This window comes from Pristis pectinata, chromosome 38 (genome assembly GCF_009764475.1).
Source record: "Pristis pectinata isolate sPriPec2 chromosome 38, sPriPec2.1.pri, whole genome shotgun sequence".
Taxonomy (NCBI): Eukaryota; Metazoa; Chordata; class Chondrichthyes; order Rhinopristiformes; family Pristidae; genus Pristis; species Pristis pectinata.
In genome coordinates, this window is record NC_067441.1 from 6,999,654 (window position 1) to 7,026,418 (window position 26,765).

Genomic DNA, 26,765 nt, shown 5'->3' on the forward strand with positions numbered 1-26,765 from the left:
TCCCAAGTTCGTCCAACCTCTCCTTATAGTCAAACCCTCTAATCCAGTCAGCATCCTGGTAAACCCTTACCCTTTCCAAAGCTGCAAGATAATATGAAAGTACATCCTTCCCATAATGGGGTGACCAGAATTGCACACAATCAGAGTTAAAAAGAATTCACCTACCTCTGGATCCATGTCCAGCTAAAGCACAGTCAACTGATCCAAGGAAACTCCATTGCATTTTCTCTCAGGTGTACATCAACAGTAGGGACACATGGAAATCAGAAACCTGAGGCCAATGCAGAATTCCTTCTTTAAACTTTGCGAGCAGACCAATTAATATGTGTTTTGTTCTTACTTGGAGCACTGTAATCAGTTCATTCAAATTGAAAGGTAAACAATGGAAAATCTACAGAGTTTAAAACGGCACAGAAGGCATTAAATCCCATCTGTGTGTGCAAGATTTGGTATCCAAATAAAAATATCAGCATGTTTCCAGATCAAAAATTTCTTTATTAAATAGGAAATGCATGGGGATCTTTGCGGCCAGCTTACAATTCTACTAAAAATAGGAAAAAGCCCAAAATGTTCCACGAAGGACCAGCAAATGAAGGACATTTTTAAATTGGGGAATCAGAAATTATTACCATTCATACATTTCATTCAAGGCATCTGTTTTAAGATTCAGCCAACACCCTAAACCTCAGTTAGTCCCAGATTTACCAACCAACAGGGGGAGCCAAAGTGTCCGAAATGGCAGCTCCGCTGCTGTAGATAGCAGGAGGGAAAAAAAGTCAGCTTTTTTTTTGGAATGTTCTGCACGTCTGGGATAGAACTGACAATGATTAGATGCTGCCATTAGCACACTGTGAGGGGCTGGGTTTGCACTCACTGGTGCTGATGCCACTTCTTCATTGCAGTTTATGGGTTTGAAGTAGACCCTACTGTCACAGTGTCGGTTCTGGGGCAGAGAGCTGCAGGACATGTGCATTGCACGCCACTGATATAAAACTATAGAAACAGAACACTATTGCCCTGGGGGGGTCAGGCTCCTCTGGAATGAACGAGAGGGTGAGCACTGCCTGCCTTTGGGCAGAGAATGATCGCTGTGGCTAGTTCAGGGAGGAGTCGATTTGGAGGACCATGACCCCAAACACTGCTGCTTCACAGACTCATTTTGAACAGGAACTTGCTGCCTTTGGCTCAGTCCTTGGAACACAACCACACCCGCAGGCTCAGACCCAAGGGTAGGGATATTGACGTTGAGCAGCTTTTGAGAGGTGGAGCAGCGGTGCAAGGACACTGCACCAGGGAAGGGAGAGGTTGCCTTCAGAACGCTTCTCTGATCCCCATGGTGGCGGTTCTGGATGGCTTGTGGTAGCTTTAGCTCACAAGTCCTGCAGAGAGAAGAAAAAAAAATCCAGGTGTTCAACCATTAGGAGACAGAGATTTACACAAATCAAGAGAGCAGCTCCTGCCTCCCACGCTGATAACTGTGAAATGTTGCAGGGCTCTTGCTGTCAGTACCATGTCTGCTGCATCTCTGGTTCAGAAAGATTCACCAGGCTATTAATTGGAATGAGAGGAGTGTCCTATCAAGAGAGGACAAACATTCGTTCGAGGTCTGTATTCTTTGAGTTCAGAAGAATGAGGGATGATTTTATAGAATCATGCCTAAGGAGTTAGACAAATGAGAAAATTTAGCTTCAAGAGGCCAGTCATTTAAAACTGAGGTGTATAGAAATTTATTCTAGTAGGGAATCATAGAACAGTAGAGCACAATACAGGCCCTTCGGCCCACAATGTCGTGCCAACCTTTAAACCTCGCCTAAGACTATCTAACACCTTCCTCCCACATATCCCTCTATTTTAAATTCCTCCATATGCTTATTTAGCAATCTCTTGAATTTGACCAATGTACTTGCCTCCACCAACGCCCCAGGCAGTGCATTCCATGCCCCAACCACTCTCTGGGTGAAAAACCTTCCTCTGATATCTCCCTTGAACTTCCCACCCATTTAAAGCCATGCCTTCTCGTATTGAGCATTGGTGCCCTGGGAAAGAGGCGCTGGCTGTTCACTCTATCTATTCCTCTTAATACTTTGTACACCTCTATCATGTCTCCCCTCATCCTCCTTCTCTCCAGAGAGTAAAGCCCTAGATCCCTTAGTCTCTCCTCATAATGCATACTCTCTAAACCAGGTAGCATCCTGGTAAATCTCCTCTGCACCCTTTCCACTGCTTGTATCTGATATTCTCTGCCTGAGAGAATGTGGGAGACCAGCTCATTAGAAGGATTTAAAGTGGTGGTAAATTTTTTTTTGAAAATTCAGGGAATTGAGGGTTGTGGGGATCTGGTACTGAGAAGCAGTTGAGACCTGGGGTTAGATTAACCAGGATCATTTTGAATGATGGGGCAGGCTTGAGGGGCCAGGGCTCTACATCTGATCTTGTCTTGTGTTCTTGTGGAAAATCTGTCTTCCTAATTATGCTTGCAATGCACACGACAATCTTAGTTCACCAAAATTTCAGAGGTTGACGAGGTTCTTTCCCAATACGACTCAAAGATATCTGTTACACATCACCCACAGCACTGAAGCAATGAACCATTCATTACTCATTCCCAGCCATCCATGTAACCCTGCAACCTACTCTCAAGCTAACCCTTTCACTTGTGGTACCAAGAGTTATCGTTCACACACACTGAAGGCCATCACATGCCTGTAGCCCTCAAACCCACTGTTAGGGTAGGTCTCGGCATCTTATTGTGCATCTAGATCAAGTAGAGACTCCTGCTTTCCTTCTGTACTTGCAGGGAGTCAGCAGATGTACTTACCGAGGTAGTCATCCATCAGAGAACCAATGGCAAACTGCAAGAGAAATGAAAGCACCTGTTACAAGAGCTGACAGACCCTGAAAACTCCCCTCATCCACACAGCAAGACAACGTGCATTAGGCAGACAGACTCCCCCATCATCCACAATCAGAATGACAAAAGCCCCTTGCCATTCCTCTGACAGATTCTTCAGTCCTATAAAAGGGGAGCACAGCTGGACGCTGCCCTGTTAGAACTGTACAGCCAACGAGCCATGTCTGTGCCAGGTCTTCCAAAGAGCCATCCCTTAACTTACACCCTTAAAGCTTCTTGCAAAACTCAGACTCTTTCAATAAGCCCAATGCCCATTTGAAAATTCTGATCAAATCTGCCTCCACTGACCTCTCAGACAGCACCTTCCAGATGGCAACTTGTTACGAGTAAACTATTATGGCCTCCACCAGTCCTCATTGTCCAGATGTGCAATATATGCACTTTTCCAGCTGGGATTTCCCCAGATTGGGAAAGGCAGGATAGCAGCTGAAGTCTCCCTTCTTGTAGATGGGCTGAAGGTTTTCCTTCCTAGTTGAGCAGCATGGAGACCAACTGCTATGTCCCTTTCTGTTAAATCATACCTGGGTTATTCTTTGTGTGTGTGCCTGTATCTTGCTACATTGACCAAAACTACCATGGCAAGGGGATGAATGTTATTTGTACCATCCAATATGTCAGTCGCCATTATAACAGTCTGCTAAACATTGGGCTGTGTACTCACAATGTCATTTTTATCTACTCTGGTTCCTACAACCTTCAGTCGAATTTCATCATCTTGCTGGATGACTATGTCCTGGAAGAAAAGATCCAGAGTTAGAATGGCCTTGTCGTCAACCAACGTTAACAACCGTTCCAGACATACGAAAAGGACCAGCAGGAAAAGACCAACTGCTTTGTTCAAATGTAATCTAGGAGAGGCAAGAAACTAGCCAGGAAGCCCAGGAACAGAAGGATGAAACCGGATTGAAAATTCCTCCGAGCCCCTAAAGTAATATAATCCCAGCCTAAGAGATTACAGGGCGCACAAGTTCGATGTAAAATGACTTCCTTTCTATAAAATTCAAAGAACCACCAGTCAAGGTCCCCCTTGGAAGCATGCAGAGATGCAACGGCAATGCACTGGCCAGCAAAGCACTCCACGGCCTCACCACTCTCAAAAGCAGGAGTTTGCTTTGAAAGGCCGTGAAAGTAGGTTACTCCCCATCCAAATATTGCAGATTTCATAGTTCCAGTTTTTTGGACATTAGGAGGCTCTATTTCTAGTCAGACAATGGTCACAACTCTACCAACCACCTGCAAAACAAATCAAACTGCAGAAATCTGAAATAAAAACATAATGCCGAGAATACTCAGAAGATCAGGCAGAATCTGTAGAGAAATAAGAGTTAATGCTTCAAGTCAAGGGCCCATTGCTGGGTTTGATGAAGGAAACATTGACTCTGTTTCTCTCTCCACACACACCCCCTGACCTGCTGAGTCTTTCCAGCATTTTCAGTTTTTATCCCATAGAACATTCTTCGGCATTTTCCTTCAAGTAATTTTAGCCGAACTGTCAACATTTTGCTTCAAGGCGCTGAACTTTGGTGGGATGCAGTTCTCCAGGGGTACCAGCACCTTTGCCATGTCTACGTTGAAGGGTGAATTTTGACACCAGGTTGGAAAACAAAAATTCAAACATAGAGACCATCAACGGGCTGAATCCTTTCTCATCCAATGTCTCCACATATATGACAGTAGCAGAATTACTAGTCACTGGCCAGTGTAATTTTTCTTCATTCCTTGCTACAGCTTCCTGCAGCAACCCTTAATGTTGCCTCAGTGGTGATCAGCTAGAGACTGGGGGAAAAAAGAACTGATCCATTCCTTCCGCAGAATTAAGCGACTTGAGCAAAGGTTTCAGTAAATGACTTGCCGTCCATTCACATACCTCATCGCTGGTCTTGTAACAGGGTGGATTGGAATTAGGGTCAAATTCCATTTCTGATGGAATAGACTGGGAAGAAACACAAAAATTAACCACTCAAGACAGACCAAATGATTTTATGGCCTCCCAAAGACGCGCACTCAGGAGGCCTTGAATCTCTTTATATGCACAGCCGATCTTCAGCCTAGACTGAAGTGGTCATTTTGACTTCAGAGAACATCACTCAACAAATCCACACGGATGCCCATCTGATCTTCCTTCTCCCCACCAGAGGGAAATGTACAGTGACATTTTCAGTTTCTCTGACCACATGGTAACTGCCTGCTACTTCTATAGAAATGTATTTGCTAGATTACACAGCAGATGCAGCACTGGAACAGGCCATCTAGCCCAACCGGTTTGTGCAGATGTTATGTTCCGCAAGAGACTTCTCCATTCTCCTAACCCCACTCATCCTTTCTCTCTTATGTACTTGCTTACAATTTTTTTTAAATGTATCCCTGCTCTTTTGTGTCAATTAAGCTGTGTGGGAGTGAATGCCACCACTGTCTAGGCAAAGACCATTTCCAAATACCTTACAGGACATGTATGCTGCTCTTTACGTCAACAAAGCGAGCAAGTTATGCATTCGCAACACCCTTGAGTAAAGCCCTTCCTCGAATACATTCGAGGATTTATTATGTGTTCTCTTTTATTCATGAACTCTGGTGTTGGCTCCTCCACCCACCCACCCTCCCTCCCTCCCAACTGGGATCTCTGGTCTGCAGCTACAGTGGCAAACACTTCCACAACTTTTAAAATAAATTCCATCTGGTCACCCCTCAACTTTCCTCCTGAGCAAAGAGGCCCAGCCAATCCAGTGGACTGGGGTTAAGAGGAGTGGGCAGGAAAAGCAGGTGTTTTTGGTGTGATTGCTGGTAGTCAGTAGACAAAAGGAACCAAATAGTAGAAGCAACAGCACAAAAGGACTAGAGTAGGGGAGTTGCATTATTTGGCAATTCAAAGGCCTTGCGATGACTATTACCATAGAACACTACAGCACAGAAAACAGGCCATTCGGCCCTTTTAGTCTGTGCCGAAACTTTGTTCCGCTAGTCCCATTGACCTGCACCCAATCCATAACCCTCCAGACCTCTCCCATCCATGTATCTATCTAATTTATTCTTAAAACTTAAGAGTGAGCCTGCATTTACCACAGTTCGTATGGCAGTTCGTTCCACACTCCCACTACTCTTGAGTGAAGAAGTTCCCCCTAAATCTTTCCCCTTTCACCCTAAAGCCATGTCCTCTCGTACTTATCTCTCCTAATCTAAGTGGAAAGAACCTACTCACACTTACTGTCTATACCCCTCATAATTTTGTAAACCTCTATCAAATCTCCCCTCATTCTTCTACGCTCCAAGGAATAAAGTCCTAACCTGTTCAAACCTGTTCACATGTTACACATGACATCTCATTTCCAGGTGTTTTTAATATAACAATATCAAATTCTCAGCTGCCATAATGGGACAAAACCCACACTCTCTGTATTACTTATCTAGAAACTTTACCAGTGAACAGGCTGTAAGCGTCAGCAGGTTACAACTTACGTGTCTGGAGATGAAGCAGGACATGGGTCCAATTTCAGTGAAGAGTCCAACCTATGGGGTACAGGAGGAGCAAAAAAACAAATGGCAACTCAGTGATTGCTGAACTAATCTAGCCTGACACTGCAGTTACATAACTGATCCTTACCCTGGGGAATAACAGGGCATTAACAGTTACACGATTGATCCTTATTCTGGGGAATAACTGGACACTGTAGATACAGTAGGAGATTCTTAATCTGGTGCACAGTTACACATTAAGAAACCCCAAGCCTGATGAAACAAACAGGAACACCATACACCAGAACGGTCATTAACATGAAATGTTAACCGTTTCTCTCTCCATAGATCGATCAGTATTCCCAGTTTTTTTTTGTTAAAAATCACATTTCCAGTACTTGCAGCATTTTGATTTTAAATTTCTGAACTTCATAGCTAAGATAATTCTTACATGGCTCAAATTTCAGACAAGATTTTTGCCACTGTACACATGGTGCCTTGAAAGATAAGGGCAGGAATGATAGGGGCAGAAATTGTTTTTTTTTGTGAACAAGGAACAAAGTTGGATTTATGTAGCAGCTGGTCACATCCTCTGAACACCACCATGTATGTTTGCTTTAAAGGGAGCCTGATGGTAAAGGAGGTACGGTGACAAGACACCTGGGAGAACTCGCTGGTCTTCAGATAGCCTTGGATGTTGACAATGCCTGATCCTAATGTCTAACAGACAGCAGTACTATCAATCCAACATTTCACTGGAAAGTCAGCTACTGAGTACTGAACCTCAGACTGGACTGCTGCCAGCAGACACAAGCTATTGCCACCTAAATGTTTTAAGGGCAAGGCCATAAAAGGCTTCATACCAATAAAAATGAAATCTGCCCTACATTGTGAAGTTTATTCTCTCTCCCCTCGTGTGAAGTGTGAGGTGTTGCATTTTGGAAGGACAAATCAAAGTAGGACATACACAGTAAATGGTAGGGCACTGAGGAGTGCGGAGGAACAAAGGGATCTGGGAGTTCAGATACATAATTCCCTGAAAGTGGCGTCGCAGGTAGACAGGGTTGTAAAGGCAGCTTTTGGCATCTTGGCATTCGTAAATCAAAGTATCGAGTATAGGAGTTGGGATGTTATGGTGAGGTTGTATAAGACATTGGTGAGGCCAAATTTAGAGCATTGTGTGCAGTTCCGGTCAGCTAACTATAGGAAGGATATCAGTAAGATTGAAAGTGAGCAGAGAAGATTTACTAGAATGTTGCTGGTCTTCAGGAGTTGAGTTACAGGGAGAGATTGAACAGGTTAGGACTTTATTCCTGGGAGCGTAGAAGAATGAGGGGAGATCTGATAGAGGTTTACAAAATTATGAGGGATATAGACAGAGTTAATGCAAGTAAGCTCTTTCCACCTAGATTAGGAGAGATAAGTACAAGAGGACATGGCTTTAGGGTGAAAGGGGAAAGGTTTGGGGGAACGTCTTCACTCAGAGAAAAGTGGGAGTATGGAACGGGCTGCCATCTGACGTGGTAAATGCTGGCTCACTATTAAGTCTTATGAGTAAATTGGATACATACATGGACGGGAGAGGTCTGGAGGGTTATGAACTGGGTGCAGGTCAATGGGACTAGCAGATTAAAGTTTCGGCACAGACCAGAAGGGCCAAATGGCCTGTTTGCTGTGCTGTAGTGTTCTATGGTTCTATAGAATAAACAGAAACCAATACTTAAAAGGTTTCACATAACTGCACACAAGAGGTACAGTGAAATAAATATACCAGGACATTACCTTGTTGACCTGTGTGACCACAGCATCAACAACCTCCCCCTTGAATGGGCGGAAGACAATGGCCTTGTATTTAACAGGGTACAGCACGAATCCTCGTCCTGGCTGAATTACACCTGCTCCAATGTTGTCTATGGTGGTGACTGCAATCACAAATCCATATCTAGAATAAAGGAAGCAAAACAAAATGCTGCAGCTTACCGTGCGGTTCAGACAGTCCATGAATTGGACAACTTGATCAACAGGCTCAGAATAAAGCCCACCATCATTTGAGAATAATACAATATAGGCATGCTTTGAAGATCTACAGCCACAGACTCCCTCAGCACAGATGAAGGCCTTCAGTTCATGGTATCTGTGCCAGCTGGCTGAAAGAGCTACCAATTATTCCTGCTCCTTTGCCCTTTCCCTGCAGTCCAAAAGATAAAAAAAAATCCATGCCTTCCAATAAAAATAGAGAGGGCTCAGGGCTTCCAAACTTTCTGAAAGGTTCTTTTCCCTAAATAGGGACATCTATAAGGTGAATAGCCACAGTCTTTTTCCCAGGGCAGGGTAGTCCAAAACCAGAGGTTATAAGTTTAAAGTGAGGGGGGGAAAGACTTAAAAAGGGACCCGAGGGGCTGGTTTTTCCACACAAAAGATGGTACATGTACAGATTGAGCTGCAGAGGAAGTAATAGAGTCATGCAGCACGGAAACAGGACCAATTGGTCCACGATAACCAGATTCCCATCTAAGTTAGTCCCATTTGCCTGCGTTTGGCCCATAATTCCTCCAAATCTTTTCTATCCATGTACCTGTCCAAGTGCCTTTTAAATGTCATTAATGTATCTGCCTCAACCACTTCCTCTGGCAGCTCGTTCCATATACGGACCACTCTCTGGGTGAAAAAGTTGCCCCTCAGGTTCCTAGTAAATGTCTCCCCTCTCACCTTAAACCTATGCCCTCTGGTTCTGGATTCCCCAACCTTGGGATAAAGTCTGTGTGCATTCACCCTATGGCCTCTTTAAGATCACCCCTCTATCTCCTCCAATGAAAGAAGTCCCAACCTACTCAATCTCACTCCATAACTCAGTCCCTCCAGTCCCGGCAACATCCTTGTAAATCTCCTCTGCACTTTTTTTCTAACTTAATGGAATCTTCCCTATAGCAGGGTAACCAAAACTGAACACAATATTCCAAATGCGGTCTCACCAACGTCTGGTACAACTGCAACATAACATTCTGACTTCTAAACTCAATGCCCTGACTGAAGGCAAGCGTGCCAAAAGCCTTCTTCACCCTGTCTACCTGCAACACCACTTTCAGGGGACCATGTACTCGTACTCCTAGGTCCCTCTGTTCTACAACACTCCCCAGGGCCCTACTGTTCACTGTGAAAGTCCTATCCTGGTTTGTCTTCTCGAAGTGCAACACTTGCACTTATCCAAATTAAACTCCATTTGCCATTCCTTGGCCCACTTACCCAGCTGATCAAGATCCCTCTGTAAATCCTGATAACCATCTTCACTGTCAACACCACCACCGATTTTAGTGTCATCTGCAAACTTACTAACCATGCCTTGTACATCCTCATCCAAATCATTGACACAGATGACGAATAGCAATGGGGCCAGCACCAAACCCTGGAGAACACCACTAGTCACAGGTCTTCAGTTCGAAAAATAGTGGTAGAGGTGGGTACAATTACAACATTTAAAAGACATTTGGACAGGTACATGGATAGGAAAGGTTCAGGGGAATAAGGGCCAAATGCAGGCAAATGGGACTAGCTCAGGTAGGCAAATTAGTTGGCACAAACAAGTTGGGCTGAAGGGCCTGTTTCCATGCTGTATAGCTCTATGTCTCTAATATTTAAATATAGTAACCTCAAAAGACTAGGCAGAATCTAGGAATTTTCAAACATTAAGGTGGATATGACAACGGCAACAGACCTGTGGTTCAAGATGATACACCCCAATGAAAACAATTTAGACCCGCCAATGCGCGCACGTGCGCGCGCGCACACACACACACACACACACACACACACACACGTGAAAGGGTTTGCTTGGGTTAAGGTCCCAAGAGTCACTCCATGTGGGACAGGAGTCACGTGCACAAACTAGAAATCTTTAGCTACCAGAAAGGTGGCAGCACCTTTGTAACACAAACTGTACCAATCCCATTTGGTGGCCCACTCACACTTTCACTCGTACATCTAGGAATGGTCAGTGAACGCCTGCCACAAGTGATAAACAAATCAAAGAAAACAAAAAAAGAATCGCAGTAGGAAATTTACACTGGTAGTTTTAATTCTAATAGCAAGCACAATAACCACAATGGGAAAGTTGATGGAAAAACTGTGACAAAAACACGAGACGTTTTTGCAGATGAGGCACTGTATTTTTTGACATGTGCTGTTTTGAATATGAAACAGGACCTGTAGGTCACTCACTTTCCAGTGCAGGTTCCTTCCACCTCAGTGAAGAGCTTCTGTTTGACGGTATTGAGGAGGTTAGGCCCAAAGTATCGAGGGTGAAGCAAGATTTCGTGTTCCAAAGAAATCTGCGTTCAGAAGGAAAGAAAAACGTGGCTAGTTAAAAATTATGCAGTTGTGCTTTTCAAGGGACTTCTGAAACTTTAAACAGCAAACAAAAATGCAGCTCAGAAGCACGCACAGGCTGGATTTTTTGGAGGGGCCATATTGTCATTGCTGGGAGGGGCAGAGATGTTGATTTGGCGGCAGGAGTCCACAGACTTGAGTACAAAACCTAGGTTGCCTTTGCAAACGCTACTGGGGGTGGGGAGAGTGCTGCATTGTCAGAGGTGCCTTCACTTCCACCCCTTGATGGGACACAAATTGTTCCATGAAAAGTACTCAAACTGGGGTTGCATGCCCTGGATCTTAGAAGTTAAGATACTGAGAACTGACAGAATTGGAATTGGAATAATATTGTCACATGTACCAAGGTCAAGTGAAAAACTTATTTTGCATGCCATCCATGCAGATTATTTCATCACACCAGTACATCAAGCTAGTACAAGGGAAAAGCAATACAGGCCTCATCTATTCAATTTCCCCTCAGACAGCAAACCCACCAGTGAATCTTTGTTGCACTCCCTCTATGTCAAGTACATGCTTTCTTCAGAAAGACCAACTGTACACGATGACCCAGGTGCGCTCTCTTCACTTTCCCCACCAAGCCAATTCCTTTCTTTCAAAGGAAGCACCTAACTTCCTTTTGAAAGTTACCAATCAATCCACTTCCTCTTAGACCAAGCAGTCCATCCAGTACTATAACTGTAATGGGTGCACAGCAATAGGATAACAATCAGATTATGTTCCAGGCATTGGTTCATGAAAAACGTTGGCCAGGAGAAATCCATGGATCAGGGAGTAATTCAATATAATTGCAGGTTATTTCTTATTTTGAGAGGGTGGTAAGAGGAGGAGGGAGAACATTTTCCCATTTCCTGTAAGGGAAAGGCTTTGTCGTCTCAAGGCAGATGGACACAAAGACCCTGTCAATCAAGTTGGGCGGGGGGCCAGAAAGGACCAAACAATTTAAGAGATAAGATATATTTATGTGACGTGTACATCGAAGCACACAGTGAAATGCATCTTTTTGCATAGAATGTGCTGGGAGCAGCCTGCAAATGTTGCCACTCTTCCTGCGCTAACATAGCATGCCCACAACTCCTAACTCGTACGTCTTTGGAATGTGGGAGGAAACCGGAGCACCCAGAGGAAACCCACGCAGACACGGGGAGAACATACAAACTCCTTACAGACAGTGGCTGGAACCGAACCCAGGTCTACCGGAACCACCGTGCCTGCCGTGTCAGAAGTTTAAACGAAACACTTCCAGTTAGTTCAGTTCAGTTCATTTTTCAGCTTCTCATATCATTCCCTTTCACCTACCTACCTTCACCTATCAGCTCGTGCTCCTCCCCCTCTCCCTACCCTTTTATTCTGGCTTCTCCCCTCTTCCTTTCCAGTCCTGACAAAACGGCCCGAAACATCAACTGTTCACTTCCCTCCATAGATGCTGCCTGACTTGCTGAGTTCCTCCAGCATTTTTGTGTTTGTTGCTCCAGATTCCCAGCATCTGCAGTCTCTCATGTCTCCATTTTCAGTTATGTCTTTTGTTTCTTTTATGGCTAACTCATCATTTCAGCTCTCCAGCCTTCCACTTTACCTCAGACAGTCTTGCTGGCCACCCCCCCTCCCCCATTGCCTTCATATTTCCGTTGGGATAAGATATCTTTATTAGTCACATGTACATCGAAACACAGAGTGAAATACATCTTTTGCATAGAATGTTCTCGGGATAGCCTGCAAGTGTCACCACGCTTCCAGCCACCACTTCCTAACCCGTATGTCTTTGGAATGTGAGAGGAAACCTGAGCACCCAGAGGAAAGCCACGCAGACACGGGGAGAACATACAAACTCCTTACAGACGGTGGCTGGAATTAAACCCAGGTCATTGGCACTGTAATATTGTTACACTAACCGCTACACTACCGTGCAAAAACCCACATGCTTACGAATATCACTGAGGGAGAGGAAACCTGCCATCTTTCAGCCTACAAGCCAGAGAGCTGTTCCTTAGGAGTTATAAATACTCATTCCAGAGTCTATGATGCCTCTCAACATCAGTTAAAATGAGCAAGGCTGATTACCATCTCCAGCTTGGAAGAATTACCAGGAGTATCAAAAACACAGAATGCACTGGAGACTTCAATGCCCTTTAATAAAGAGCACAAGCGCTGTTTTGCCTGACTAGGTCTTCTGCAAGTGGCAAGAGATAAATTCAAGTGACGATACTACTTAACTTTGTTTTCATCAGTCTATCTGTTGCAAATACATCCATCCATAACAGTGGAGATAAGAAGTGACCACTGTAAGGCAAAGTGCTGTTGTTGCTCACTCATTCTTGATAAGACCATGACATCTAGTCTATAGCATTTCAAAGTCTACGGAGATGGCTGATTAGAATAATGTGGCCTCTAAAGTTCCTATCACACAGATGACAAAGGCATAGGGATGGTGTAGCATCAATGGTTCTTGATTTTCGAGATTCTCTTTTCCTCTTTGCTTCCTCCATTTCAGCCTCCTCATATGAGTGAGCATCACTTTTAATGCCGGTACGCCAAACAGGATGATCAATGCTTGCTGTTCCTAGTGGTATGCGTCAATGTTGAAGCTCTTCAGTGCTGTTTTAAGAGTCTTTGAATCTCTTTAACAGTACACTAAGTGATCACTTGCCCTCAGTCAGCTCTCCATACAGTAACTTCTTTGGGATTCTGTCATCAGACATTCTTCTGACATGTGCAAAAAAAAAACCAAAATGCTAGTGGAACTCAGCGGGTCAGGCAGCATCTGCTGAGGAAAATGGACAGTTGATGTTTTGGGTCGAAATCTTTCATCTTGATCAGAGTGCAGATGAACAGTCTCGACCTGAAATGTCGCCTGTCCATTTCCCTCCACAGATGCTGCCTGACCACCCCCCCCCAATCCCCAAGTTTCTCCAGCATCTTGTTTTATGCTGCAGATTACAGCATCTGCAGTCTCCTGTGTCTCCATTCTTCTGACATGTCCTACCCACCTAATCTGCGATTCTTTTAACAATGTATGAATGCTGGAGAGGTTTGTTTGGGACAGAATCTGTGTCTGGAATCTTGCCTTGCCACTTGATGTCAAAAAGGACCATGTTTAGTGGTCGGTGACATTCTCTACAGCTTTTTTTTTTGCATCGGTAATTAGTGAGTAACACGTCCCTCGTTCCTCTTCGCGAACAGAATCCACATTACCATTCTGGAAGGAGTTCTTTGGCCATGGGAGAGGGGCAATTTAGGAGAATCCTTTTGGCCAATTTCCCTGTGGTATCAAAGTAGTGATGAGGATGCAAAGACGCTTCAAGAGGGATAATAGACAAGTTGAATAAGTGGGAAGCAACATGGTAGATGGAGGATTTTTTTGTTGTCCGTCCCTCGCTCTCTAGGCTGGGCGACAGGGCTCATCGAGTCTGGACACAGCCATTTCCCTCCACAGATGCTGCGTAACCCGCTGAGTCCCTCCAGGCTTTTGGTTGTAGCTTAAGATGGGGCAGGGGCCACTGCAGGTTATCAGCAACAACAGAATTGGATCCCACCACAACTTGCAACCTTGTGGTTTTGACAATGCTCCAAACTATTAGGCCAAGGGACCAACCTTGGCTGAATGAGGAATGCAGAAGGAGTGCAACATGAGGGAAAATAATGAGCTAAGTTAGTTACTGCCAGAAAATCTAAAAAACCATATCTAAAAAAAAAATAGTATTATGATTTCCACCACTTTCTCCTTCTATTTCGGACTTTCGCCACCAAAGATTTGGCCATTTTGAATTGAAAGCCCGCCCGCAAATATGATTGGTGAAAAGAACCGCCAATCATACGGAAACCGGCCATAGCTGTCACTGGATAGGACGCCGCGGCCGTCAATCACCGTGTAGCTCTGCCCCCGCCTCTCGCCAGCCGTTCCTCGACCATGGTTTAAAATTAAACGAACTCGCCGACCGTCACCGTCTTTTATTTCTACCTGAATTACTGTCATTCCTTTAAAATCAATTAAATACTCACATGGTAAAACATTGCTGCAACAATCGCTAACGTCGGAATTATTTAAAAGCGTCCCTCCGGTTTGCCGGCCAACAAACCCACGGCGAGGCTGGCGGCTTACATCGTGTCGTACTCACGGCGTCAGTGTACGTCATGACGCAACCTCTGGCCCCGCCCATTACGGTCGGTGTTCCCGCCGTTTTCGCTTGGCTTTCTCCTTCCGGCGGCCGCCATCTTCTGATCTCTCCACGTGGCGGTCGGTCGACGCCCGAAGGCTCCGATCGGGCGAACGAAACCAAGAAGCCTCCCAAACAAAGGAAAGGCCGAGGCAGGTAAGCGGCTTTGGGCAGGAAAAGCAAAAAGTGACGGCAGTAGGGAACAAAAAAAATGATGGTATTATAGAAAACTCTGGGACCGTATGCATCCCTTCACATGTACCTCCACCAACCCTGTCTGTTGCATTCTGTGCTCTCGATGTGGCCTCCTCTACATCGGTGAGACCAAGAACATTCTAGGCAGACGCTTCGCCGAGCACTTGCTCTCCGTCAACCATGGTCTTCTGCGGCTCTCGGCTGCCGGCCGTTTTAATTCCCCTCCCCATTCCCCCACCGACCTGACTGTCCTCGGCTTCCTCCACTGCCAAGGTGAGGCTAAACGCAAACTTAGAGGAACAGCACCTCGTATTCCATCTGGGCAGACTACAGACTGACAGCATGAACATTGAATCTTCCAGTTTCAGGTAACCTGCTCCCGCTTTGTCTGTTTCTCTCTCCTCCTGATCCATCCAGTTCCTTCCACACCCACCCCAGCCCCCCATCACTCTGTCTCTTTCCCCTCCTCTACCCACTCCATCTGATCATCCACACACCCCTCTCACTGGGTCCCCTCCCCCAACTGTTCTCATCTGCTCTCCCCACCTCCCTTATTTGCTTACATGCTCCACCTTCCTTTCCTATCAGATCCCACCATCTGCAGCCTTCTGTCACCTCCACCTCTCACCTCCCAGCCTCTGTTGCTACTCCCACTTACCCCTCCATCTGCCTATCACCCCCTCCTCACCTGGATCCGCCTGTTGCTTTCCAGCTCTTGTTCCGTCCCTTCCCCTTCACCTCTTTGTATTGGCCATCTCCCCTCTATCTTTCAGTCCAGATGGAGGATCAACTGTCCATTCCCCCCCCACCACCCCCCCCCCCCCACAGATGCTGCCTGATCCACTGAGTTCCTGAGTTTGTTTTTTGCTCCAGATTCTAGCATTTGTAATCTCTCATGTCTCTGAGTTATATCCTGATTACAAAGATAATTACAGCGCAGAAACTGGCCTTATGGCCCATCTAGTCCATGCCAACTGATCTTCTGCCTATTCCCATCTCCCTGCCCCCAGGCCATATTCCTCCAAACCCTTCCCATCCATGGATCTATCTAAACTTCTCTTAAATGTTACAATTGAACCTGCATCCACCACTTCCGCTGGCAGCTCGTTCCACACTCACACCACTCTCTGAGTGAAGAAGTTCCCCCTCAGATACCCCTTATATATTTCACCTTTCACCCTAAACCTATGTCCTCTAGTTCCAGTCTCACCCAACCTTATGGGAAAAAGACTGCATGCATTCACCCTATCTATACCCCCCATACTTTTGTATATCTCTATAAGATCACCCCTCATTCTCTTGCGCTCTAGGGAATAAAATCCTAACCTATTCAACCCCTCCCTGTAACTCAGGTCCTCAAGTCCCGGCAACATCCCTGTAAACCTTCTCTGCACTCCCTCAAGCCTATTGACATCTTTCCCGTAGGTAGGCGACCAGAATTGCACACAATACTCTAAATTTGGCCTTGCCAACATCTTGTACAACTTCTTCATGAGGTAGATGGTCACAGTCTTTTTTTCCCAGGGTAAGGGAGTCTAAAACTAGAGGATGTATGTTTAAGGTGAGAGGGGAAAGATATGAAGGGGACCTGAGAAGTAAGTATTTCACATTTCACTGTGTGTTTCGATGTACATGTATCTAATAAAGATATCTTATTGTCACAAAACTGAGGTACTGTGAAAAACTTTGTTTTGCATGCCATCCATATGGACCATTTCGTTACACAGTGCATTGAGGTGGTACTAGGCAAAACAGTAACAGAATGCAGAATAAAGTGTCACAGTTAAAGGGTGGTGGATACATGGAATGAGCTGCCAGAGGAACAAGATTGTTATGGAATTACATGAATTGAGGATTGATAGGCTTGTCCTGCTTAACCCTGTGATTTCTAAGTGAGTAGGTGATGGTGTACTCATGGGCTTGCTAGTGACATGTGTATATGACACATAAGCATGGTGGTTGTGGTGGAATCGAATGTTTAGAATGGCTGAAATATTAAAACGTGGCAGCAAAGTACTTGAGACACAAAATCGTGGGGACAATGCCAAGGGGGTCATGGGTATGCCGTTGTTGTGATCATCTTCAAGATAGAGAATTATATTGACTACAGATTGCATCAACTACAGAATGGTCTACATAAAAATTTGACCAGGACCAAGGGCGACATTTGCAGAACAAGGGTTGGCCATTCAGGACTGGTCTGCTCCACCATTCAACTAGGTCACAGCCGATCTGTGCTAACACCATTTGCTGCCCTATTGCCACATACCAATATTCCGTTATTATCCAAAAATCTATCAAACTCTATAGAATTTCATACGTTCGCTATCTTCAAAATAGGGAAATTACCTCCTCATCTCAGTCCTGAATGGCCAACCATTGTTCCACATATGTCCACTCTTGGTCCTGGACTCCTCAGCCAGGAGAAACATGCTCTCACCGTCCACCCCGTGGAGCCCCGAACAAATTTTGTAGGTTTTGATGAGGTCTTACCTCATTTTTCTAGACTTCAGAGAGTAGAGTCTTTTCTCAATCTCTCCATATATGAGAGGCCTTCTGTCCCAGGAATTAGTCTAGTGAAACTTCGCTATGTTCCCACTATAGCTTTTTTTTAAAGAAAGGAGGCCAGAGGCAGACATAACTCCAGGTGTGTTCTCACCAAGGCCCTGTGTAATTGCAGTAAGATATCTTTATTCTTTACTTCTGTCGTAATGGAGGCCAACATATCAGTCTCCCTAACAGTTTGCTGCACCTGCAGGTTGGCTTTCAGTGATTTGTATACAAGATCTCCCTTTGAACATTGACATGTTCCCATCTCTCAACATTTAAAAATACTCAACATTTTGTTTTTCTACAAAAGTGGATAACCTCACATTTTTCCACACTGTACTCCATCACAGACAATATCCAGGATAAAGATCACCTCAATCTCAGTCATTGATTTGTTGAATAGATACAATGCTTCCATCTGTGCACACTTAGGCTCCATGTCATCATTGATTCCTCTGAAGTATACAAGAGGATGGCTTTGCACTAAACAGCTGTCAGAACTCATCAATGAATTCAGCAATGTCAGATTATAAGCCTTTCCAGTTTGTATCAGGACTAGCCAGTTCAATTTCCAACACCTATCTCATAGTTTTAGCATTGTTTTATCTTCCCTCCGTCCTTATTAATCTCAAGATTATTTGCAGTTAACAAGCCTGTGCTATCTCTCAGCTGGCATCACTACCAATCTTTTTGTTTCCACTGTATTGCAGACTATTTTTGTTTCTAATACAGCAGGTAAAGGTCCTCTATCAACTTGCCCTCACCTCAGAACATTGCTCTGACCATTAAGATCCTGTATCAATCATAATCTTTTCCAAGTCTCAGGAGCCATCTCTCAACAAAGGCAGACATTGATGACAAAATTCATTAGTGCCTCTGTGCACCTACATAGTCTTCAGCTAATAGAGGAAAAGATTGAAGACTAAGAGCTCAAATTCGGCACCAAGCTCATGAACTACCAAGGATATCCCAGCTCTCCTGCTTGCTTCAAAGATTTGGTCAACATACAGCAGGCACTTCAAGGAACCATAAAAGTCAACAATTCTGTTTCTAACATCATCCAAATCCATTGGGTGGGTAGGCAAACCAATATCAGCAACCTTCAGTTAGGCAAACCTCCCCAGTATTGAAGCTCTGATCACAGTCAACCAGCTATCCTGGATAAGCTACATTGTTGGCATGCATGACACTTAATTCCAGTAATAAGCACTCTTCTCCAAGCTGTATCATGGCGAGAGATTTCCAGGAGAACAGACTAAACAGCTTAAGGACATTCTGTTTCTTTGAAAACAATACGCCTGCTCATGGAAGTCCCTGGCTTGGACTGCTCAGAATGGAAAAAGAACATTTGGAAAGGCTCTGAGCACCTCCTGCCTATATGATGGGAGTGCAGATTATGTGCTAACAGTGGAAAAAGCACACAGCATCACCAACAACCTATGAATCAGCTGTCCAGCATTACTGCCCAACATGTGGCAGAGTCTGCAGATCCTACATCGGACTGCTTAGCCACCTCAGATGCACAGAATTGAAGCAAGCCATTCTCTACCCCAAGGGACTACCTAAGAAGAGAGGATGGTGTGGGGGACAAACCAGCAGCTTTGTTCTGGTTGGTGTCGAACTTCTGGAGTGTTGTTGGAGCTGAGTTGAGTGCATCCCACCACACTCCTGTCATGTCTTACAGATGGCAAAGAGGCTTTTGGGTTCCAAGGACTAAGTTGCTCAATGTGAATGCTCAGATGCTAACTGACCTGCTCCATAGCTGTGACATATATAAGGCTAGTCCACTTGACGTTGATGGTAGGTGACTTAGTCACGCTAATGCAGTTATATGGTTAAACTGACTTAATGGAGATGGTCATTGCTTGGCACTGTGTGACATGAATGACTTGAATATCATCTAATTCTTGCTGGGCAGATTTGTCTTCTGAGGAATTGTGAATAGAACATTCTCACCAGACCTAACGATGGAAAGAAGATCATTGGTGGAGCAACTGAATACTTTTGGGCCTGGAATAATGCTCAGGGAAAATGTGTTGTAGCTGTACTTTAATAGTTTGACGAGAGAGATGCTTGTTCTAGAGTGCAAGTCTCTGCTGAAGGGTTCTGAGGAAATGTCAGAAACCTGAAATGTTAACTCTGTTTCTCTCCATAAGTGCTGTCTGACATGCTGAATATTTCCAGAATGTTCTGTTTTTATTTCAGATTTCCAGCATCTGCACATTTTGTTTTGGCAGCAATATCAGGAGCATTTGTTAGTCAGGCAGTCTTAAGCAAATAATTAAAGGCCAGCATTCAATAAATGCAATCCCATTCTGCAAAAGTTCCCAACCTGCTCTCACTCTGTTGCAGAATGGGCTTGCACCAACACCATCTGCTCGATCACAATGAAAGTATAAATCATATTTATACATTAAATTTGACAAGATCCATTGAAACATCAATTAATCATTCCTTTAATGCTTGTCTTTTCTTGCCTTTGCCTTTCCTTGTGCTTCTAGACAGTAATGTCCCGTGGTTGTAGCATAGCTTGGAGAGGGGCTGACTTTCAGTGGAGAAGATGGCCTCAGAAGACAACCTCAAGTAGGTCTACATTTAGAAGGCCCAGCTTCAAATTGCACACACTTGTTATTAGCTGCAACATTTTGGTCATAAGCTGACTGACAATAGTAAAGGAACTAGAAGCAATGCAATGGTGAGAGCACAAATCCATTACTCTGAGCAGAGAATAATTTATGTTCCATGGTAGGACTGAAAATCACCTAGGATGCTGGCTCATGACAGTTATAGAAGGCTGAATGTCCACTCTTACATTTCTACCAATGCTGCAGTGGAACAAAGACCTGTGATACCAGATGTTGCATGAGTAAGTGTTGACTTCTGGAAATATGACCCTGTGCAAGGTTAGAACTGAACTCTGCTGTGCTCGTTGATATTGGAGGCATGTTTCTGGTAGGCCTGTTAATGTGCTAAACATTTTGTTTTGCATATCCATCAACATTCTTTGGACCATCCCATCAAAGTCCTCAATTGACTCTTCTGCACCAGGCCCGCATACACTCTGTTATCCTGAGAGCTGAGACATGTTTACCCCTTCTTGTGCCTGATAACTCCCCACATGCAATTCCTTTCTGGTAGTTGTTAGTATCAGATTGAATAGCAATGTGGCTTCATCCCTCATGCTTTTTTAACTGCTGTCTGACCAGAGTGAGCAAGTGTGAGCTATGGTTGAGGGCATGTGTTGTGTGAAATCGTTCTTTGCTATCTTAAGGATCAAGGACTCTGAACACAAGCTTTGTAGGCCAAAACTAGTTTAATCACAAAGGCAAATGTGGGACAGAATGGATGGGAACAGACACACGCTCACTCACGCACAGGATACCCCAAGCATGAGAGGGGATCACAACTGGGGTAGAATACACTCTCTCACACACACACACACACACACACACACACACACACACACACACACACACACACACACACACATATACAAACAAGCAGACAATAACAATGTACAACTTCAGGATATAACACTTCAGTGCTGGTCCCACACTAGCATTGGCCCTTAATACTCCCTGAGTCTGAGTGAAACATTCCCTGACCATGTGGGGATGCACTCTTACCAATGATCTCTGCAGTGTTGTCTCACTACTCCTGGGGTCGTCAAAAGAGGAAGGGCTAGGGGAGGCAGCCCTTTTTATGGTGATAGGAGGCTGGGTGGAGCCTCACTTTTGTGATTTAAACAAGCCAATGGTGTGGGGGGGGGGGGTCCAAAGACAGAGGTTCCTGCCACAGCCAATGGTCAGGCAGGTTCAGAGACAAAGGGTACTGGTCAGGCAAGTTCAGAGTGGTCAGGTAAGTTCAGAGGCAAAAGGTACTCCCACACCTGAGGGGTGGGTGGAGCCGCACCTTGATTGACAGTAGTATCACTTCCGATCAGAGGAGCAATGCTGTCCTCTGGTCAGCGGGGGTCAGTGTCATTACTGTCACGTGACAGCCATGTAGATTTCTCACAACAGCATGAGAGGAGTGAGAGCTACATATTTGCACATTGGTTAGTTTATAAAGCATAAGGGATTTCTGGGTGAAGAAGAAGTGGAACATGCGAGAATTAAACTTGAGCACACCGTCATCTTTGGCCTTACACTATCCAAAAGCTAATAGAAATTTATGTGCAGAAGGAGGCTACTTAGTCCATTGTGTCCATGCTGGTCAAAAGTAAACTTCAGGGGAATTCCCACCTCCCAGTTCCTGTTCCATACCCATTCAGATTATGTCTTTTTAAATCGTCATCTGGTACTACTTGCATATGGTGAGGGTTTCTGCCATCCTGTCAGACAGAAAGTTCCAAATCCCTACCAGTTGGTGAATGAAATAACCTCTCCTCAGTTTCTCTCTTATTAGTTAAATCTATGTCTCTCAGTTGCTGACATTTCACTCATTGAAATTAGTCCTTATTTCTCCTTTCTAGGCCCCTCATAATTTATAGATTCAATTAAGTCACTCCTCTGTCTCCCTTGTTCCAGCAGAAACACTATCACCATGGCCAGTTTCACCTCGTAACCATAATTTTGCACTTCTGGCAGCATCCTTGTAAATCCTCTCTGCACCCTTTCTCTGGCCAACATGAATAGCCAGAGTAGGCTTTGTGTGTTCCCTTGAAAATTACTGTTGAATTTTTATTCATCATATGGATCTGGGGCATTGTATTACAGGAAAGATATGAAGTCTCTTGAGAGGGTGTAGTAAAGCTTTAGTAGAGTGGTCTTGGGACAGACTTTAGTGAATAGGTTGGAGAAACTTGGATTGTTTGCTTTAGACGAGAGTAGGTTGAGTGATTTGATGGAGATGTCAAACTCATAAAAGATTGAGACAAAGTGAATAAAGAGACATCTTTTGCATTGGTGGAAGGATCAAACAGCAGAGGACTTAAAATGGTTGGCAAACGAAGCGGGTGAAGACAAAATATTTATGCATCAAGCTATCATTGTCACAGTGTTCACATAGTGATGAAAACATATAGTGGTTGCTTTTGAAGGGGAATTGGATACATATTTGAGGGAAAAATGCTCTAGGCTTTCATCAAAAGAGTTGGGGAATAGGTCTATCTGTATTGCTGTTGCCGGGAGGTAGGTTAGCTCGATTAGCAGAATGCTGTAATCCTTCTCTGATACTTAGGGGAGGATGGAATGCAGCAGTAGGTCCAAGATCCTTTGTTAGAACTGGGAATGAGAGGAAAAATACAGTTTTCAGTTATAGAGAAGCTTGGGGAGGGATGGGTAAAACAAAGGGAATATCTCTGATAGATGAGACCAAACGAGGTAATGTGGCAGCTAGAAGCAGACAATGCTTCTGTGTCTAGGTGTTGCTAATAGCAGGCCTCAGGGATAGTGCTGGGAAGACCCTAGCCGGCCAGGCTATACCAAAGGAGACAGAACAACTGAGCCAAAGTTACAGATGAATGACTGGCTGAAACAGCCGTTTCTGTTACAGACAGAAGGAAAGAATGAATTACCTAAGATTGGAGAATTTGATATTGAGTCCAGAAGGATGCAATGTGCCCAGATGGAATTTGAGGTGGTGTTCCTCAAACTCGCACTGGGGTTTGTTGTAACCGTGCAAGAGACCACAGACTGATAGGTCAGAATGGGATGAAGAATTAAAATGGCAGGCAACTAGAAGCTTAAGGTCAGTCCTGTAGACAATGCAGTTCTCCACAGAGCAATCACCCAATCTGCATTTGGTTTCTCCAATGTGAGATCTGAATAGAATACATTAGATTGGAAGAAGTGCAAGTGAATTGCTGCTTTGCCTGGAAGAGGTTTTGCATACTTCGGTTGCACGGGAAAGTGCCGTAAGATGGGGAATGGTTGGTGGAGTTGGAAGAGCGCACCAAGGAGTGCGAAGGGAGTGATCCCTTCGAAATGCTGAAAGGAGAGCAGAATGTGTGTCTGGTGATGGAATCTTATTGAAACTGGTGGAAATTGTGAAGGATAATCTGTTGAATGCGGAGGCTGGTGAGGTGGAAGGTAAGGACCGGGGAACTCTGTTCTTGCTCCATCCAAGAGGAGAGGGGATGAGAGCAGAGGTGTGGGAAATAGATGAGATGCAGTCCATTATGATTGAGGGGAAGCCCCATGGTTCAGGAAGAAGGAAGACATTTCAGAGGTACCTGTGCGGAAAGTCTCAACGTTGGAAAAAATGCACTGGAGACAGAGAGCTGGGAAAATGGAATGGAGATTCTGCTTTTCTTTCAATGATGAAGTTTCACAGCCTAAGTTCCACCATCCTAAATGGCCGATTCCTTATTCTGAAACTATGCCATCCTGGTCCTAGAATCCACTATAAGGGGAGACAACCTCTCAGCATCTATCATGTTGTTACTTCAGAACATGCTATATTTGAGTAAAGTCACGTCATCTCAGGAATCAATATAGTGAATATTCTTTGATTAACTTTCAGTGCAGGTATATCCCTAATTAATTAAGACCAAAACTGTTCATGGTACCCCAGGTATGACATCACCTATTCCATGTATGGTAGTAGCAAGACTTCCCTATTTTTATAGCAAAAAAAACAAAATACTGAAGGAACTCAGCAGGTCAGGCAGCATCTGTGAAGGGAAATGGACAGTCGACGTTTCAGGTCAAGACCCTTCATCTGGACCAATTGAGTTGGTTTGTTTCATGTACAAGGACATCCAGACCTCTCCATACAGCAACGTGCTCCAGTTTTCCTCCATTTAAAAATCATTTTGCTTTTCTATTCCAACCAAGGTTAATAACCTCACATTTACTTACATTATACTCCAATATGTCAAATTTTAATCAGCTATTGTGCTTTGCAGACTCTTTAGCAAGAAGTTAGATTTCACCATGTTTGTTGGTGTTGGTTGTGTTTTGTGCATAATACTGATGTCAAACCAGGGATCACTCAAAAAATATTATAAAATTGGGACCTCCACACTTCAATTTTCTTCCTTCTGGAAGAAGGTAGTCTTGCTTGATACCTATTATCAGTCTTCAGCCCTGAACCCATTGAGATGGAGTAAAGCTAGCCAAGCCCCTTGGAACAACACAACTCACAACTTTGGAACTAAGTAACATTACAGCTAATTTAAAATACTACAAATAATTTAAGATTTTGTCAAAAGCTACAGAAGAATTATATGATAGGTAATAATGTGATAAGAAATGCTACAAGCTATAATTAAGTACCATGCTTTGATCTTATACAGCTTTTAACTCTTAACTAGTAATTAGTTCTGTGACTCTGATTTTGTATGCAACTCACCTTGATGTTGCCTTTTGTTTGTACAGATAAATCTGAACTGTCCGTAGTTTTTTTTTTGCAACTTGTGAAGTTTTGACCTGAACTCTCCTTTTTATAATATAGAAGACTTGCGTTTATGACAATTGATAGATGCCAATCCATTCTCTCTGAAGTTGTCCTTTCCTTGCCCAATTTATTCCTTTTAACGCCTTGCATCCTAAATCAATTCTAACCTGTAGTTAATTTTCACTGGTTGTTTTGATAGAAAACTCTGAGTTTATCAGAACCTTGAAAACTTCCTACTTAATTGAAATTCTAAAGACAGTCAGACTGTGGAGAAAACAGAATGTAATTTGTATCCTTGGGTTAATCTTGTTTATGAAAGAAATTTACTTTCCTCACAACTTTTTTCAACCTGCAGCATTTTTAAAAGATTTTTTTCTAAAAATATACTTTATTCATAACACAATTATACCGTTGATATGTGGCACTGCTTTCATTCAGTGTGCTAACCTTTTATCCACCTTGTTAGTTATCTCTTTAAGGAATCCAATAAATCTCTCAATTATGATCTTCATTCTGTACCTATAATGTTTTGAAACATCCCTTTAACAAGTGCTTACACAAACCAAAAAATTGACAATAGGTTACAGGAAAATATATCACATTGGAAAAATCAATGGGATGATCAAAGATGGAGGTTTTAGCGAGCATCATAAAGCTGATTGATGTTATGCAGGTAGAAATAGACTTAGTAATGGAATGTACGTATGATGCATTTGGGAAGTTAACCGAGGGCAGATCACACACAGTGAATGGCAAGGCCCTGGGGAGTGTTGTTGAACAGAGGGATTGAGCAGGACAAGGACATACTCCCCTGAAAGTGGTGATACAGGTAAACAGGGTGGTGAATTAGGCATATGGCATGCTTGCCTTCATCAATCAGGGCATTGAGTACATGAGTTGGGATGTAATGTTACAGCTGTGCAGGATATTGGTTTGCATTTCTGGTCGCCGTGCCACAAAAAGGATGTGATTAAGCTAGAGGGGGTGCAGAAAAAATTCACAAGGATGTTGCCGGGATTGGAGGGCTTTAGTTATAGGGAGTGACTTGATAGGTTGGAACTGATTTCCCTAGAGTGAAGGAGGCTGAGGGGTGACCATACAAAGATTTGTAAAATCATGAGGGGCATAGATAAGGTGGATGGTCAGTCTTTTCTCCAGTGCAGGGGAATCTAAAACCAGAGGGCATAGGTTTAAGGTAAGAGATGGATTTCAAGGGGACATGAGAGTCAAGTTTTTCTCACAGAGGGTGATGGGTATATATGGGCATTGAGCTGCCAGAGGAATTGGTAGAGATGGGTACACTTACGATGTTTAAGAGACATTTGGACAGGTACATAGATAGGAAAGGTTTAGAGGGATATGGGCCAAAGCAGGTAGCCTTGGTCGGCACCTTGTTCAGCAAGAAGAACCTCCTTCCGTGCTGTATAACTCTTATGACTCTATGAATGAAAACTCAAACATGACACCAAGGATATAAAGCATCTGGCTCAGAATAAAAGAATCCAGACATGGAGCGGTGGTGACCGAAATCAATAATTTTAACATTTCCCTTACAATAGAAAATTCTTGCTCATCCAGTCAAACCAATTTCTCCCTCAACTAATGTAAACATTTGACTCCTTCCACAGACCTTCAAGAATAATATTCAGCAAGAGATCCTGCCTAAATTATTTTTTTTACCATACCTCAGCCCCAATGCCAGCTGGAGCTTCTTACTGTTCAAAACAAATGCTACGTCCTTTATTGCTCAATTTTGATAAAATGGAGGGAAGTAGACCAAC

At 43.9% G+C, this 26,765-nt stretch overlaps 2 protein-coding genes across 4 annotated transcripts in view; one reads left to right on the forward strand and one right to left on the reverse strand.

The window, feature by feature from the left end:
• LOC127587079 (5'-3' exonuclease PLD3-like) overlaps positions 1–7,084 on the forward strand; it is a 36,370-nt gene extending 29,286 nt beyond the window's left edge. For all 3 annotated transcript variants that reach the window (XM_052045262.1, XM_052045263.1, XM_052045264.1), the window contains exon 14: positions 6,985–7,084. In XM_052045262.1, the coding sequence (XP_051901222.1) occupies positions 6,985–7,072 (88 nt within the window). In that variant the 3' untranslated portion in view covers positions 7,073–7,084. The remainder of the gene's footprint in view (positions 1–6,984) is intronic.
• Positions 475–14,861, reverse strand: polr2g (RNA polymerase II subunit G). The gene is made up of 8 exons (XM_052045302.1): positions 14,744–14,861; positions 10,577–10,686; positions 8,144–8,303; positions 6,365–6,415; positions 4,779–4,844; positions 3,573–3,644; positions 2,819–2,852; positions 475–1,379 (listed from the first exon to the last, which is right to left on the reverse strand). Exons 1-8 carry the CDS (start codon positions 14,753–14,755, stop codon positions 1,366–1,368), a joined length of 519 nt encoding a protein of 172 aa, XP_051901262.1. The 5' UTR covers positions 14,756–14,861; the 3' UTR covers positions 475–1,365.
• Between the last annotated feature and the right edge of the window lie 11,904 nt (positions 14,862–26,765).

Excerpts from the sequence above, each read along its gene's own strand:
- polr2g (XM_052045302.1), bottom strand. Across the intron at positions 6,416-8,143 it reads TGGTCACACAGGTCAACAAG|GTTGGACTCTTCACTGAAAT; the intron begins GTAATGTCCTGG and ends TGTACCCCATAG. Across the intron at positions 3,645-4,778 it reads GTTACAAGACCAGCGATGAG|GACATAGTCATCCAGCAAGA; the intron begins GTATGTGAATGG and ends CTTTTCTTCCAG.